The sequence below is a fragment of the Phytophthora ramorum genome (assembly GCF_020800215.1).
Source record: "Phytophthora ramorum isolate Pr-102 chromosome Unknown Phyram_PR-102_s0001, whole genome shotgun sequence".
NCBI classification, from domain to species: domain Eukaryota; phylum Oomycota; class Peronosporomycetes; order Peronosporales; family Peronosporaceae; genus Phytophthora; species Phytophthora ramorum.
In genome coordinates, this window is record NW_027150647.1 from 1,834,009 (window position 1) to 1,847,868 (window position 13,860).

Below are 13,860 nucleotides of genomic sequence, written 5' to 3' on the forward strand. Positions count from 1 at the left end.
TCCGCCCGATTTCTGGGTATCACCAACGCTATCCGGCGAGTTCTGGAAAAGTGGCCGGCGCTTGAAGAATGGTTTGCAGAGCGCGCGCGGAAGGCAGTGCGAGATAAGACTCGCCCACCTGTGTTTCCGCTTGCCGGTCGAGAAAAGGACTTAAGCCATGTGCTGTCTGTCCTGGGTCCTGTAGCAGAGCTTAAACGGGCATGTCAAGCTGAGGCACCTAATCAAGTGGACGTGCTGATGATGCTATACAAGCTTCGATTGACTGACCTAAACAACGAAAAACCTGTTCGACATTACCTCAGCACCGACAAGAACCCTCGTTGAATTGAACCGAACGAGCTCACACCACTTGCGAAGTCTACCCGACTACTACTCCGTGATGCGTTTGATGAACGCTTCTTCAGCCGCTACTACGAAGACATCAAAATGGCAAAAACTTCGTATGTATTTGAGATGCAGCAGAGACTGCATCCCATTTTCAAAAGCCTGAGATTGAACCTAAATGCCGTCATCCTGCTGGTCTGCAAACAACAAGGGTTTGGAATACGTGAGGCCTGCGATAAGAGGGACAAAGTGCATCAGCATATTCGCGATTTGCTACACACCTTGCTGAACGATGTAGCGGGTTCAAGTGATGCAGTCGAGCCACCTCCTCCAAGTCCCACCCCGTTTTATAGTGAGCTCGAGGCGATGTTTGCCCCTCCCCCGCGCAGATCAGCGGCCGTCACTGTGAATCAAATGCAGCGACGCGTGGACGAAGAGCTGGATCGCTGGAAATACGACCCAATTGAGGTGGAACGGTCGGAGTCAGGTGCACCTGAATCGGTTCTGTCATTCTGGCGGCGAGTTGAGCACCGCAAACACTACATCTTCCTACCGCGTGCAGTGAAAGTGCTCTTTGCCATCCCAGCATCATCATGCCAGATTGAGCGGGACTTCAGCGTTAGCGGAAGTATGGTTACGTCACAACGTACCAATTTGTCGCAACACAACATCGACATGGCCACGTTCCTGAACCGCAACGACGAATTTGTGGATCTACTGCAGTGTGAGGCGATCAAAAGGGGGAAACACCGCGAGCACACGCCCTCCTGCTTCGTTTACCCTCTGGATCTGGATTGGGACATGGAGAATGATTTCTCTGATGATATCTTGGCTGGCTTCATGTCGAGCACGAGTTTCAGCTTGAACGAGGAGTATAATGAGAACTCGTAGTTTCACGAACTCGTAGTTTCACGTTCACTGTGTTTAATATATGTTTTTTGTTTGATCATATGCTTTACGTTTATTTCGTCCTATCCTCGTATTCGTCTCGCATGACACAACCACCTCGGCAACTATGGTATATTTCCCACGGTGAGTTTATCACCGCAGACACCGCGATAACAGCCTTCCTGCTTGAGTTCAGGGACGTTTTCTTAGACGACGGTCTGACGACGACCTCTATCCCAGCTCGCCACCTCCGCAGACTCGGTATCATTTCCACGGTGAGGTTCTCCAGCGGTCTTCAAAACATCAGCAGTCTCTCCCACTGCGACCACCACCTCTGCGACCGCCACAAACACGGTGAGATGACGTAGCACGACCTTGCACTGCTGGTGGAAATCCATGGTGATTGTATTTGTTCTTAAAACGCTCGCCATCTTGAAGCAGTGGTCCTTCCACATACACAACAAGTGAAGGTATCGGTGGTGTGCTTGCGACTTGAGCCCTAATGAGGGCGGCGTGAAGGCATCGGTGATGTGCTTGCAGCTTAAGCCCTAATGAGGGCGTCCCGCATTCGCTGCTGTGCGTAGTGATCTTCTTCCGACAATTCATCGTAATTTTCATCTCCATCATCTTCACTAACGCTGCCACGATTTTCAATCTCTGTCTTGATCTCCTGCTTTGTCTGCGCGTAGCGATCAACAGCAACACTAATGAGTTCGATTATCGTCTTCACGCTTCTCTCCAGTGATTGCTTGATCTTTGCCGAGATATCGGCTGCAGGATCTCGAAGACGCTCTCCAACCACCTCTGTCACGCCATGATTTACTTCAGCCTCTTTCGCTTGCAATTCGGCTACACGTGCGTGCTCCACGGCCTGCAATTGACGCAATTCCGTTTCATTGGCTTGCAATTCAGCTTGTCGCTCGCGTTCCACGGCCTGGAGATCCACGGCATGGAATTGGCGCTGCAAAGTAGTCATGCGCTCGTCCACCTCCTTTTGCACAAGTTCCTTTGCGTCGTCACTGCGAAGTCCCTCACCTGCTGACCCTTGCTTTAATTTAGCACAATCGCAGTGCTGCTGGAACTGATCCCGCAGAATGGAAGTTGCGTCCGCTGGCGTTGAACTTGAAGTTGTATATCAGTCTGGAAGGACGCCAGTCCTCTCTGCACTTGTGCCTCGATACGTCGCTCTGATTTTATTGCCTCAGTCGCCACTAAATGCTTAACCGCGTCGAGTGCTGGCTCTCCAGTCGAGGCCACCGCGCTTACAAACACTTCTTGCCTTAGTTCATCGCGCGCGACTTGTAAACCCCTGTCTAGCGATTGTTCCACGCGGGCGTTTATGCCTGTCATGGACTTCTCCACAAGCTCAAAAACGGGCTCGACAGTTTATCGGAAGCGGTGCTCGCGTGCTGCCGTACCGCCGTTTGCTCCTCGACGAGCTGCTGGATCCGAGATGTAAGTATCTAGAAGATGTCATCAATTTTGGCGGCCAGCTGAGTCCCCAGTCGACTGACTCCATTCGTTTGGGAGGTTATTAGCTCCTGGGACTCACACTGCACTCCACGCAGCGCATTGAAGAGCTTCTCCGTCACAGACGTTTTGATCTGCTCTCCAGCTTGCGCCTGCATCGCCATAAACTGTTCACAGATGGCCGATTGAACTCTTCCTGGAACTGACCAGCTATTGCAAGCTGCCGATCCGTTAGCTCCTTGATGCAGATTTCGGTCGAGTCCTTAACGGCCATTAGAGCGGCGCTCTGAGCATTACTCTGCCCTTCTTGCTGGGACTGCAGCATCGCGTGCCCCTCAACAAGATATCGCGCTTGGACGAGAAAGGACCCCGCCAGTTTCTCGAGGTGTTCTTTAACACCAGGGAAAATGTTCGCCCTTGATTTCTCCGCCACCACTAACGCCGACGCGGTGTCGCGACTTGGCCCATCGGTCATGTCTTCGGTCTCGTACGCGTCAGCCGCGTCAGGGTACTCGGCGTCGGCGCTTGGGGGGTCGTACGTGTCTTCATCGTGATCGTCTTCGTTGCCTCGCGCAGCTTGAGCTTCCGCTTCTGCTTTCGCCTGGGCCCGGGTCAGTACCATGACGTCGGGAGCGGGGACTTGCTGGGGCGGACGGACTTGCTGGAAAGCGGGATTATATTTTACTTACGCCTGCAGATGATCGTCGCTGAATAACGGCCAATTAAAAAATGGTCTTTTACACCCAATTGAAGCGCCGGAGAACGAGCAAATGCACCTGACACTCTCGTGCTCCCCCCAAAAAAGTGATAAGTGAGGTCGAATTGAAAAACCTCGCGAACACTGTTCGTAAGGTTTTATTGCTCGAGGAAAAACCTCACGGGTCGTGCTCGTCATTTGCTCTGGCAAAACCGTGGTGACCTGCGCACAACTGGGGTGTATCATTTGTACCCAAGACACAGGTGGTGTGGAGTTTGCAGGTTGTCTGTGGTCATTCAGCATTTGCCATTGCAACGATGGCATCTCCCCCACCTCCACCTCCTACTCCGCTGGTAGCTGCGTCGATTCTCACCAGTTCCAAGCGCGAGTTGTCATCGTTGTTCCACATCACTGAAAAGGTTTCTTCCTTCCTGGACACATCGGTGGAGCTTCCACTGCATAAAGCCTGCACGTTCGGCTCTCTGAAGCTATTGAACCGCATCTGGAACAGTACAATCGACCTGGAGCACGAAATCGAGCCATTCTGGTCTGTTCGAAGCTTTCTCCGCTCGGACAAGCACTACCAAGATTTCCAGTTCACGGCTTCGTTAGTCGAGGCAGTGAAGCAGAGGAATCTCGAGATGGTGCAGTGGCTCTTTGAACATTTTCCCGAATGGGGTGTGGGTCGGGAAGTAGTTGAGGCGGCGGCAGAAGTTGGAGCTCTGAGTATCCTGCAGTTCTTCGGCCAAAACGGCAGGAACCTCAATCCTCATGATGACGACGAAGAGGATGAGGATGAAAACAACAGAGAGCAGCGAGGCATCGACTGGGGCTACGAGGATGCGACCAAAGCGGCCGTGGCTGGTCATAGAGACGTCGTTATGTGGCTTTATCAATACGCTGGAAGCTACACGAGAGATGATCAGAAGACAACATTGGCTGTTATTGCCAGTGGAGATGTGGATTTGATCCAATGGCTCTGGGAACGGCTCGACATGCCGCCTGGTAAAGGAATGCGTGAAGCAGCAGCGAACGGGCACATTGAAATGCTGGAGCTGTTGGAATTTCAGGGTTACGGCGGCATTGACGTTGGGCAGCTCGTGAAAACTGCTGAGGCTGGCCAATTGAATGCTGTTCGATGGACTATCCGAGATTTGGATAGACAAGATCGCAATTACCGTGATTGGGGGGACTGCGGATTCGCTCTGAGATCCGATTCAAATAGGGGACGCGTTGAAATTACCCGCCTCGGTTGGGAAGCGGGGCTTGCCATTCACGCTGCTGCAGTGAATGGACACCTGGACGTTGCGAAGTACCTCTACGATCGCATCGACATTCGACTTGATTTTGACGACAAAGTGCAAGGCGGCAGAGGTCCGAACACCTGGATGAAGGTGTTGAAAAAATTGGAACTTAGATCTGAAACCAATTTATCAACAGTCTCAAGAGATACGATGGTGCTTGCTGCGGAGCGAGGTTTTCTCGATGTTGTCCAGTGGCTATGGGCAGAATTTGGTGATGACCCAACGATGAATCTCTTGTCTGCGTGCACAAACGAGCAATCGAGGTACCACGATTGTGCACTTGACGCAGCTGCTGCTACTGGGCACTTGGCGATTGTTCAGTTCCTGCATCAAATTGGCCAAGATCCAGTCCTCGAAGACACCCGCAACCTGAAACGCAGACGGCTGCTCAAGTTCCCAGAACTGTGCTGCCATAGAGATCCAGGTTCCAGCTCTGCACAGCCATTGGGGCCTTCCCCACCAGGGACGCCAACCTGCACGGTGGCAGCAATGGATCTCGCTGCAGCCCATGGCCACCTAGACGTCGTTCGGTGGCTTCACCATAACCGGACGGAGGGCTGTACTACAGACGCCATGGACTATGCTGCACGAAATGGTCACTTGAACGTGGTGCAGTGGCTCCACCAACATCGCGGAGAAGGATGCACTCCGAAGGCAATGGACGGAGCGGCGACTAACGGCCATCTGGATCTAGTGAAATGGTTGCACGGTCACAGAACGGAAGGATGTACTGCGGCGGCAATGGATGGAGCAGCTAGCAATGGGTATCTTGATGTCGTACTGTGGCTCCACTGCAACAAGTCTGAAGGTTGTACGACTGCTGCAATGGACGGCGCCGCTGCTTGCGGGGCACTTGATGTTGTAAGGTGGCTGCATCATACCCGCAGTGAGGGCTGCACGACAGCAGCGATGGACGGCGCTGCTGGGAACGGCCATCTTCGCGTTGTTCGGTGGTTGTATGACAATCGCGACGAATGGTACTCAGTAGCAGGCATGGACCAGGCACTTCAAAGGTCCGAGTTTGAATGCTTGGCACTACTGGACAAGATAAAGCGAGGAAGCTTCACCGCCTTGCGAGGTGTGGCGGACTCAGGCGTTCGTAGATGGCTTCTTGAGCGGTACCCCGAATACAGGTCTTGGTATTATTGATAAGCTGGCCAAGAGTTCAGATGGCTGCACGACCAGCGAAAGTTGTACGACAAGTGATGAGCAATGTCATCTTGAATTTCAAATTCGACTTTGCTCTCCCTAAAACGGTTGGATCTTTGAGCGTAGTCAACATTGAGTAAATGCAACCATCGACTATTATTAAGATTGAAATCGAGCTGCCTTTGATCAATGAGAACCGTTCCGAAGGCTGGACACCCAGCGCAGTAGGAAACGCTGCAGGCATTTCGAGATCGTGTTGCTATTGTACAAAATAAGAGACGAAGGCTGCGCGATCGAGCTGGGAACAGATGAACTTCGGATGTCTGAGATCCCCAAGTGGTTGATGAGTCACTATCATAGTGCCGTACGAGCTATCGTTTTCATGAAACAATTGCACAAAAGTTACTTCCTCTACGAATGCATTTGAAATATGTATGGATTCGATTGGTGTGCGACACACATATTTTGCCAACAATCAATCCTGCCAGAAAAAGTCGAGATGAACTCGTAGACCAGCGCTGCTCATTGTCGTGAAGCTGCTGTTCCGCGCCAAGGGCGAGTTCTTGAACCTTCCCCACGTTGTGGCTGCAGTCTCTACGACCCTGGACTCTGCGATAGAACTCCCTCTGAACGAGGCGTGCAAGCGGAATTTAATCCAGCTGCTGAGTCGGATTTGGGCCAGCAGCGAGATGTTCACCGTTCGCAACGAGAATATGGCGCAGCTCTCCTGGACGCTACGGAGACTTGTTCGCACGGATAAATACTACCGACAGTATCAGTTCTCACTGTCGCTGGAGGAAGCTATTCGCCTACACAATCTAGAGATGGTCAAGTGGCTCGCTTCTAGGTTCCAAGGCTGCATGGTGCGTGAAATACTGTGAGTCAAGCAGTTGCAACGGGGTCCATCCCGTTGCTGAAGTCTTTGCTTGAAAGTGGCAATAGTTCAGTGAATCCAAGTGTTCAAGCTACAGACGTGGGTATTCGTGTTCAGTGGAGCGAGAAAAATCTCTCTGACGCAGCGTCAAGTCGGCGTAGTGACGTCGTGTGGTGGTTGCTTGAGCACTTTTCAGATGAAAGTCACGACAAAGACAGATCTCTGCAGATTGCAGTGAATAATGGTGCCGTGCCATTGGCTGATTGGTTACTCCAGCAAGGTGCAAGATGGCCGAGAAATACACAAGGCCTGCAATTGGCGCACTCTGCGGCAGCTCAAGGACGTATCGATGTGCTCAAATGGCTGGCGAAGCAAGGTCACGTGGAGGGGCTTATTGGACTGGTGGTGATAGCTGCAGATAAAGGAGAACTCGATGTTGTCCAATGAGTGATCAATCGCGATACACGAAAGAGTGGCGGTACATATCTCACTGACTAGGGTGGGGAAATTAGCCTCTTCATTCATAGTGCTGCAGTGGCAGGCCATTAGAAGTTGCAAAGTATCTTCGAGCACGCACGAAAAGCCGACGGACAGCTTACAGCGCGCAGTGGAGCAGGCAAAACAACGTCGGAGCCTCCAAAAATTGTCTATGTACCTCAGTTACTACGACAATTCTGGAATAGTACCAGGGAAAACGATGGCGGATGCAGCGGAGAAGGGTCGTCTCGACGTGGTTCAATGGTTGTACGCAGACTACGGCGAAGATCTTCATACTGACTTGTTTGGCTATGGTGAAGCGAACATGTGAGATATTTCGATCGCGATGGATGCGGCTGCAAGCAGTGGACATCTTGATGTGATGAAATATCCGAATCAACTACATATTTTGATTTAAACGAAGGGTAAATGAAATGATTGCGAAAAGGGATCCAGTCCAAAAAGCACGACGGCAGCAATGCATCTGATAGCTGAGCATGGTTACCTGCAAGTTGTAAAGTGGCATTTCCTTACAACAGAAAGGAAGGCTGTACAACGAGTGCAGTGGATGCTGCGGCAAGACGTGGTAAGTTACAGATAGCCCGGTGGCTTCATGAGCACCGCTTCGAAGGATGCACGGCAGTAGCAACGGGAGCAGCGATGGATGGTGCGGCAGAGCATGACTCTCTGAAACTGGTAAAGTGGCTCCATGAAAACACCAGCGCTGGTAGTACGACCAAAGCATTCGACCAAGTTGCCAATTTCGGGCATTTTGGCGTAATGCAATGGTTGCATTTGAACAGGTCAGAGGGGTGTACACCGGATGCAATGGACGGAGCTGCTAAGAACGGCATTTTGGGGATTGTAGAATGGTACATCAGAATCGGGTCGAGGGGTGCACGCAGCGAGCCATGATCAATGCTGCTAGTGGTAGGTCTCTTGATGTTGTTCGCTGGTTGTCTGTGCATCGAACAGAATGTTTTTTTCCCTCTAAAGGTATTGATGCTGCCGCAATGTCCGACCAGTTCGAAGTATTGCTGTTTATGTACCACGAACTTCACGCAAAGTTCACTGAGGAAGACTTAGATGGCATCTTCGACAACCAAACACCCGAAATTCAGGCTTGGATCTGCGAGCATTATCCAGGGTCTCGATCTCAAATGAACGACCGGTGACCTCAATTTTAAAGTCGAATCACCAACCTTGCGTGATTTTATTCCAGTGCCAATGGTGTCGCCTTTGCTTGAAGTAAAGCTGCTGTTTGCTCGATTTCGATCTGTTTCCCGATGTCTCTCTTCCTGGACGCTGCAACCCCAACCTAGCCTACAAGTTTGTACCTACAGAGTTTCTTGCTCGCATCTACATCAACAGTGAAACGTTTGCAGACAGATCAAGAGGATAGCTCTGGACGCTGTGAAAATTGCTTGGAGAAACACTATCAGCCGATCTTACTGAAGGAGGCTATTGACTGAAGAGTCTGGAGATGCAGTGAATGCCAACTGCACCATCACCAGAGAAGTACTTACGTAGCGGCCAACCGATCTGGGGTGGGGACAATTACTTTTTTCAACACAGTAGATGCAGTAGACTACAGCCAACGAAAACTACTGTAGCCGGTTACAGGCATTTGCGTGATACTAGTAGTAGTACGAATCACTTTACCCCAGTTTGAACCTAGTCCACATATTGCGCCAACCGTTAAATCCTAGCACAAGCGACTCCATAAACTTGCTCCCAAACAGCGCTCTCTCTTCTGCGTCCGATCCAGATTCGTCAGACTGGGTGAAGTCGTACACCTTTGATGCGTCGGTGGAGGCAGAGTCATCGTCAGCCTCGCGCAGACTGTCCGGGTCGATCGTGATCACCATCGTGCCAGTAACGTTGCCATACTTGAACGGAATTTTCTTCACGAAAAGCTCAGGGATTTCGTTTGTAACTGCTGAAGACTTGGTCTTTGCAGCTACGGCAGCGTCACTGGCGGTGGCGACATCGGCACTAGTTGCGAAGAGTGTAACAGTAGCTGCTAACAGCACTTGAGATACATGCATTGAACTTGATGGCGAGGATGTCGGTATAATCGGTTTGTGGACGGAGATGTGAATTGCAAACTGACCCCCCCCCCCCTCTCCTCTGTTTCTAATCCAGGCTCGTAGTCGTGATGTGCAGCTGCACGAACGAATATTGGACATCTTTGGATTGGAGAAGCTTGCAAGAGAGCTTTGCAGTTGGTGCTGGTTCACTCACGTAACAGGGTGTAAACTGTGAGCCAGTTGCTAAAGGAAAATGTGATCCGCGACCTGTTAACCTAGGAGAATCTTGCCGTGATGCGTCTGCAACTCCGTGTATACTAATTTAAAAAAAGCAAAACGCTGACAACAAATGATTAATGCTGTATTGGTGCCGTAACCCAGATGACTGCAACAAGCAACAATAGCACAAGCAGAATAATACATGTACATGTATTTATAGCACAGACAGGATAATAGACATGGATGTGTTCCTGTACATGTTCTGCTTCGGAGAAGGACTACCGTTTTTGGGACTTATATTTTACCTGATCATCATGGACCCGGCCATCATATTGAAAGTGCCATTGTTGATGAGGTCGTGCTGTTTATCGCTGCATGAAGCTACGTTCTAGGAACCATTTAGGTATAAAAATACCCACGCATTTCAGGACTAATCCTGAAATAAATGTACATGTTGGTGTGCAAGCGACTTGTGATTACGTTTGGTGCCGATACCCTGCTATCGACGTGATCTTGGACAATTTCTAACCACAGCGCTGTGTTCACGTATTTGCGCTTCTATTACATATGAATGACCAGTACAGTCGGACTCTTCAGAGACTTCTCCCCAGTTTTTTTTTTCTTTTCTTCTTTAGTTCGTCGCTTAAGATACAAAACTAAATCCAGTCACCGATGGATCAACGAAAGGGCTCCTCAAATACTAATTTTCATCCCGGGTGTTGTGACGGCATGTTGGGGTCCCATTGAGTCGGAAACAGCTTGCTGGATATCTGATCTGGGCAAGCTTGATGGACTCATAGCCACTGAAGAGCAGCCAAGTGATGCTCGCATGTTCAAATCCCGAAATCAATACCAAATTCTTCCTCCGCTAGAGCTGCAAGTTCAGAAAGACTGCTTGACCATCCACTTGTTGTTATTTCGTTCTCCCTTCTCTAAATCCAAGATGCGGCACCTTCGAAATACTGCTCTTATCGTCGGGAGTATAAATATAAACTACTCCGTAGTAGTCGAATCCTGTTATGCTGTCCCGCGATTCCCTCGTACAGCCTCTGGTCGGTTCATTTCACAACATGCAGGTGCCTTGACGCGCTACAGATTGCGTTAGTCGTGCATCCTCGGCTCTATTCGAATGAAGCCAGTTCCAAATTATTATTTTCCTCGGCTCCATCCATGACTTGAACCGCACAGCTAATTTGCCATCGCCATCGTACCAAAGGATGCACAGAGAAGTATTGTTGCACTTGCACTCGCAGTGTCACCAACAGTACACTGAAAACCAAGTATCGCTACCCTACCAGAAACTACATCACCAGATATCATTGAGCGCTACCCCCTGTTTCAAGATTTTATCCAGGAAAGCGAATGATACTCCGTTGAAGATGTCTGCTACATGCAATTGCTTTGGAAATAAATTCACAGTCGTGATAGAGACTTGATTCGGCGTTCTTCCCTTCATCCTTTCGCATGGTAAAGTATAATACCACTATTATTATGTTCCCTCCACATTAACCTCAACTCATCGCTCACGATAAATATTCTCAAGCATCGAAACCCCGTGATTCTGTAGTTTTACTCTTCTGGAATAACGACAAACTCGTTTTCCACTGGGTTCGAGATACAGGACCGCAAATCTCATGCGGGCACACGCCCTATCCACGTTGGTTCGTTGTTTACTGCCTGCCTCGGGCATCTTCTCAATACGTAAACCAAGGTAGCTAATAACGGTAGGCTAACACAAATTGTTTGCTGTCAGCACCTTCATTATCCTGACCGCCTATCGTTGGCTTCCTCATTTCGCAATCACCTACGTGCACCTCACTTCAGCCCAGTCTGTCATGGACTTTTACGTGCTCAACCCGCCGAACAGTGCAGCACTGAGTGACAACGTGATAGGCAGTGTCGTTCAGCGCACCTGGGCGGCTCGCAGCAGAAAGGAACATGTCGAAGAAATGCCACTCTACAAGCAACAACCACAGCGCCACACATACCGCCAAGCACCCGAAATGACAGTCAAGGCAGAACCTCAGACCAGCTCTCCCGAGAAAGGCTCAAACGAACGTGACGGTGTAGCTCCGGCCCAGACAACATTGACTTCGGTAAGGAATCTGAAGGAGCAAGCGGGTTCACTAACGGGCCGCAAACGTCAGTCTGTTCGCCCATCGGACCTGGAAACAGCTAATCAGATCATTTCATCTATTCAAACTGCGAAGCGTCCGATTAGTGCTGCACTCCAAGCTTCGCTCGTCACGGAAGCCTTGAAGAAGAAGGTTCGCCACCGAGAACGCTGTCGTGTGAACCAGGCGCGCTACAGGCAGAGGCAGCTGAAGGTCAAGACTGATATTCAAGACGAGATCGCCAAACTCCAAGCTGATATTAAGGAGCTAGAGTTACGAGGCCAGGACCCATCTCGTCTTCCGTCGACACCAACGATTTGGGTTCTTGCGGCTGAGTACTTCCGTCACTTCCGTCACTTCTTGTCGTATCCGGCAACGCTGCATGCTACGACAGCAGAGTTTCTTCAAGGAATGTTGTCGCCAGATGTGGTTGGTGCTGCATCGTTTGGTGTGGAAGAACAGATCGAGAACTGGAGGCTCTATGGACTGTACTTTGGCGATGCCGACTTGGAGCTGAAAGGTATGAATACGCCAACTCCAGATACAATCATCGCGAGTACCACCACAACCGTCACTCTTACCAGTAACACCTTGCGCTACGCGTTCCCACATCTGAACAGCGATGGAAATGGCGGAACTCAAGGAGGTGTGTGGTCGCTCCTCGCTGCCAGAATACTCGGGCAGAAGCTGGTCATGCACGGTTCCGTGACTTTCGGCTGGGACGATTCAAGTGACAAAGTGATGAGGTTAGAGTCCCGGGCCGACATCTTGAGTCCGATGCTCAAGCTGTTAGGAAGCCTAGAGGATGTTTCTAGCGTGTTCGACAACGCTATGATCACGCCCGCGTGCCAGTTTGTAAGACGAGACTGAATTACAGCTCGGCTTTTTATTGTGAAATCATGCAGTTTCCTACGTAAAGTGCGCATGTACCATTCGTAGAACTAGCGAAGTGAGTAGATATTGTTTTCGTGGTGGAGCTGGTTTTCCGCTCCAAGACCAAGTTTTGCAATCTATTGCATGCTGGTAGCACCGCCCTAGACTCGTCAGTCGAGGTACCTCTCCGCGAAGCTTGCAAACATAGCGGTTCAATCATTTGTCCTAGCTTCGGGACCTGACTTCAATGACGCCCAGACCTCTCCGTGTGCAATTGCGTGCTGGTCCCGTCGCAACCTGCCACTTAGCGCGCCGCTCTGAGTCCATGCTGTCTTATCGGATCCCGTCCGCTTCAACAGCGAAACGCGTGTACAACTAGTGACTCGCTCCTGAACACCAACGCAACTGCCCTTTTGCAAATGGGATTGGAAACGCTCTCGTCACCTAAAGGCGAGCGATTCAAGCTGGACGCAACCAGTATACATGCATTTGCGTTATAATAACCATTTGCGCTTCAAGTGCAGCGTCCACATTGTGGACGTGCAGCTAGAGGAGATTCTGTAGGCCGTGGCCAAGGTCAAGACCCGCGACGCCAGACGCGCCATGAGCTACTTGCACGCCGACGAATTTGTGGACACGCAGACGCTGCTGGCGTTCCCCACGTCGGCGGAGCACAAGACACCCAGCTATTCGTACCGAGTCATCAAGTGGGCGCTGCTCAAGGCGCGACGTCGAGATGGCCAGAAGAGATTTTGCTACTTGGAGTACGCCGGTAAGAGGAAGCCGCACGCAGCAGCGAGCAGTGTCGTGGGCTTCTGTGTACAGGGGTCTATTGCCAGAGGCCGAGAGGTGCCGACGCTCGAGAGGTACGACATTCTGCGCGGACAGTTTGTGCGCACGGGATCCTCGTGACCAAGAGGCACCAGTTCAACATTCTAAAGATCACGGCAGTGGCACAGGTGGACGGAGCCTTGGTGCCGGCTGCCGTGAGGCTGACGATGGAGGAGATCATGCTGGACTTTGTGGGAGGTGGTCTGCTCGAATTGCGCCCCACTGCACGCTGAATGAAAGCACGCACTGTATGCGCGTGTGCTCAATGTGTATAGCAGGCGAGCCCCGCGCGCTCGCCGCTCCCACCGTTCCGGCAACGGCATCGCCCCCTGTCTAGTCGGAATAGTGATTATAGCAATGAATTGGATTATGGTGGCTATAGTAGCGACCATCACCCGCGAGGGCACCGTGAGGACGGAAATGGTGACGAAGGCGTGCATTATAGGCTCAATTCAGATGTTGCAGTACTTTTACGACAATGAGAATAGTTCATTGAGGAGAGTGCCAAAGTCGAAGGAGTGAGGGTTTCATGTCGAATGAGGCCCTCAAAACCAAAAGAAAGTGGTCGCAGCTGGCCATAGTGATGTCGTGTGGTGGCTGCTGCAACATC

The 13,860-nt window shown here is 50.8% G+C and overlaps 5 protein-coding genes across 5 annotated transcripts; 2 read left to right on the plus strand and 3 right to left on the minus strand.

The window, feature by feature from the left end:
• Nucleotides 1-1,753: 1,753 nt before the first annotated feature.
• On the minus strand, nucleotides 1,754-2,188 carry KRP23_338 (uncharacterized protein; the record flags this gene model as incomplete). Its single annotated transcript, XM_067888000.1, has 1 exon — nucleotides 1,754-2,188. The coding sequence occupies one exon, from the start codon at nucleotides 2,186-2,188 to the stop codon at nucleotides 1,754-1,756; it is 435 nt and encodes a 144-aa protein (XP_067750895.1).
• A 612-nt stretch (nucleotides 2,189-2,800) lies between these two features.
• On the minus strand, nucleotides 2,801-3,304 carry KRP23_339 (uncharacterized protein; the record flags this gene model as incomplete). The annotated part of the gene is made up of 1 exon (XM_067888011.1): nucleotides 2,801-3,304. One exon carries the CDS (start codon nucleotides 3,302-3,304, stop codon nucleotides 2,801-2,803), a length of 504 nt encoding a protein of 167 aa, XP_067750896.1.
• Nucleotides 3,305-3,696: 392 nt separating this feature from the next.
• On the plus strand, nucleotides 3,697-4,898 carry KRP23_340 (Secreted RxLR effector protein 124; the record flags this gene model as incomplete). Its single annotated transcript, XM_067888022.1, has 2 exons — nucleotides 3,697-4,753; nucleotides 4,876-4,898. The coding sequence occupies 2 exons, from the start codon at nucleotides 3,697-3,699 to the stop codon at nucleotides 4,896-4,898; spliced, it is 1,080 nt and encodes a 359-aa protein (XP_067750897.1).
• A 3,943-nt stretch (nucleotides 4,899-8,841) lies between these two features.
• KRP23_341 (uncharacterized protein) lies at nucleotides 8,842-9,231 on the minus strand (the record flags this gene model as incomplete). Its single annotated transcript, XM_067888033.1, has 1 exon — nucleotides 8,842-9,231. The coding sequence occupies one exon, from the start codon at nucleotides 9,229-9,231 to the stop codon at nucleotides 8,842-8,844; it is 390 nt and encodes a 129-aa protein (XP_067750898.1).
• Nucleotides 9,232-13,022: 3,791 nt separating this feature from the next.
• KRP23_342 (uncharacterized protein) lies at nucleotides 13,023-13,331 on the plus strand (the record flags this gene model as incomplete). Its single annotated transcript, XM_067888044.1, has 1 exon — nucleotides 13,023-13,331. The coding sequence occupies one exon, from the start codon at nucleotides 13,023-13,025 to the stop codon at nucleotides 13,329-13,331; it is 309 nt and encodes a 102-aa protein (XP_067750899.1).
• Nucleotides 13,332-13,860: the final 529 nt, after the last annotated feature.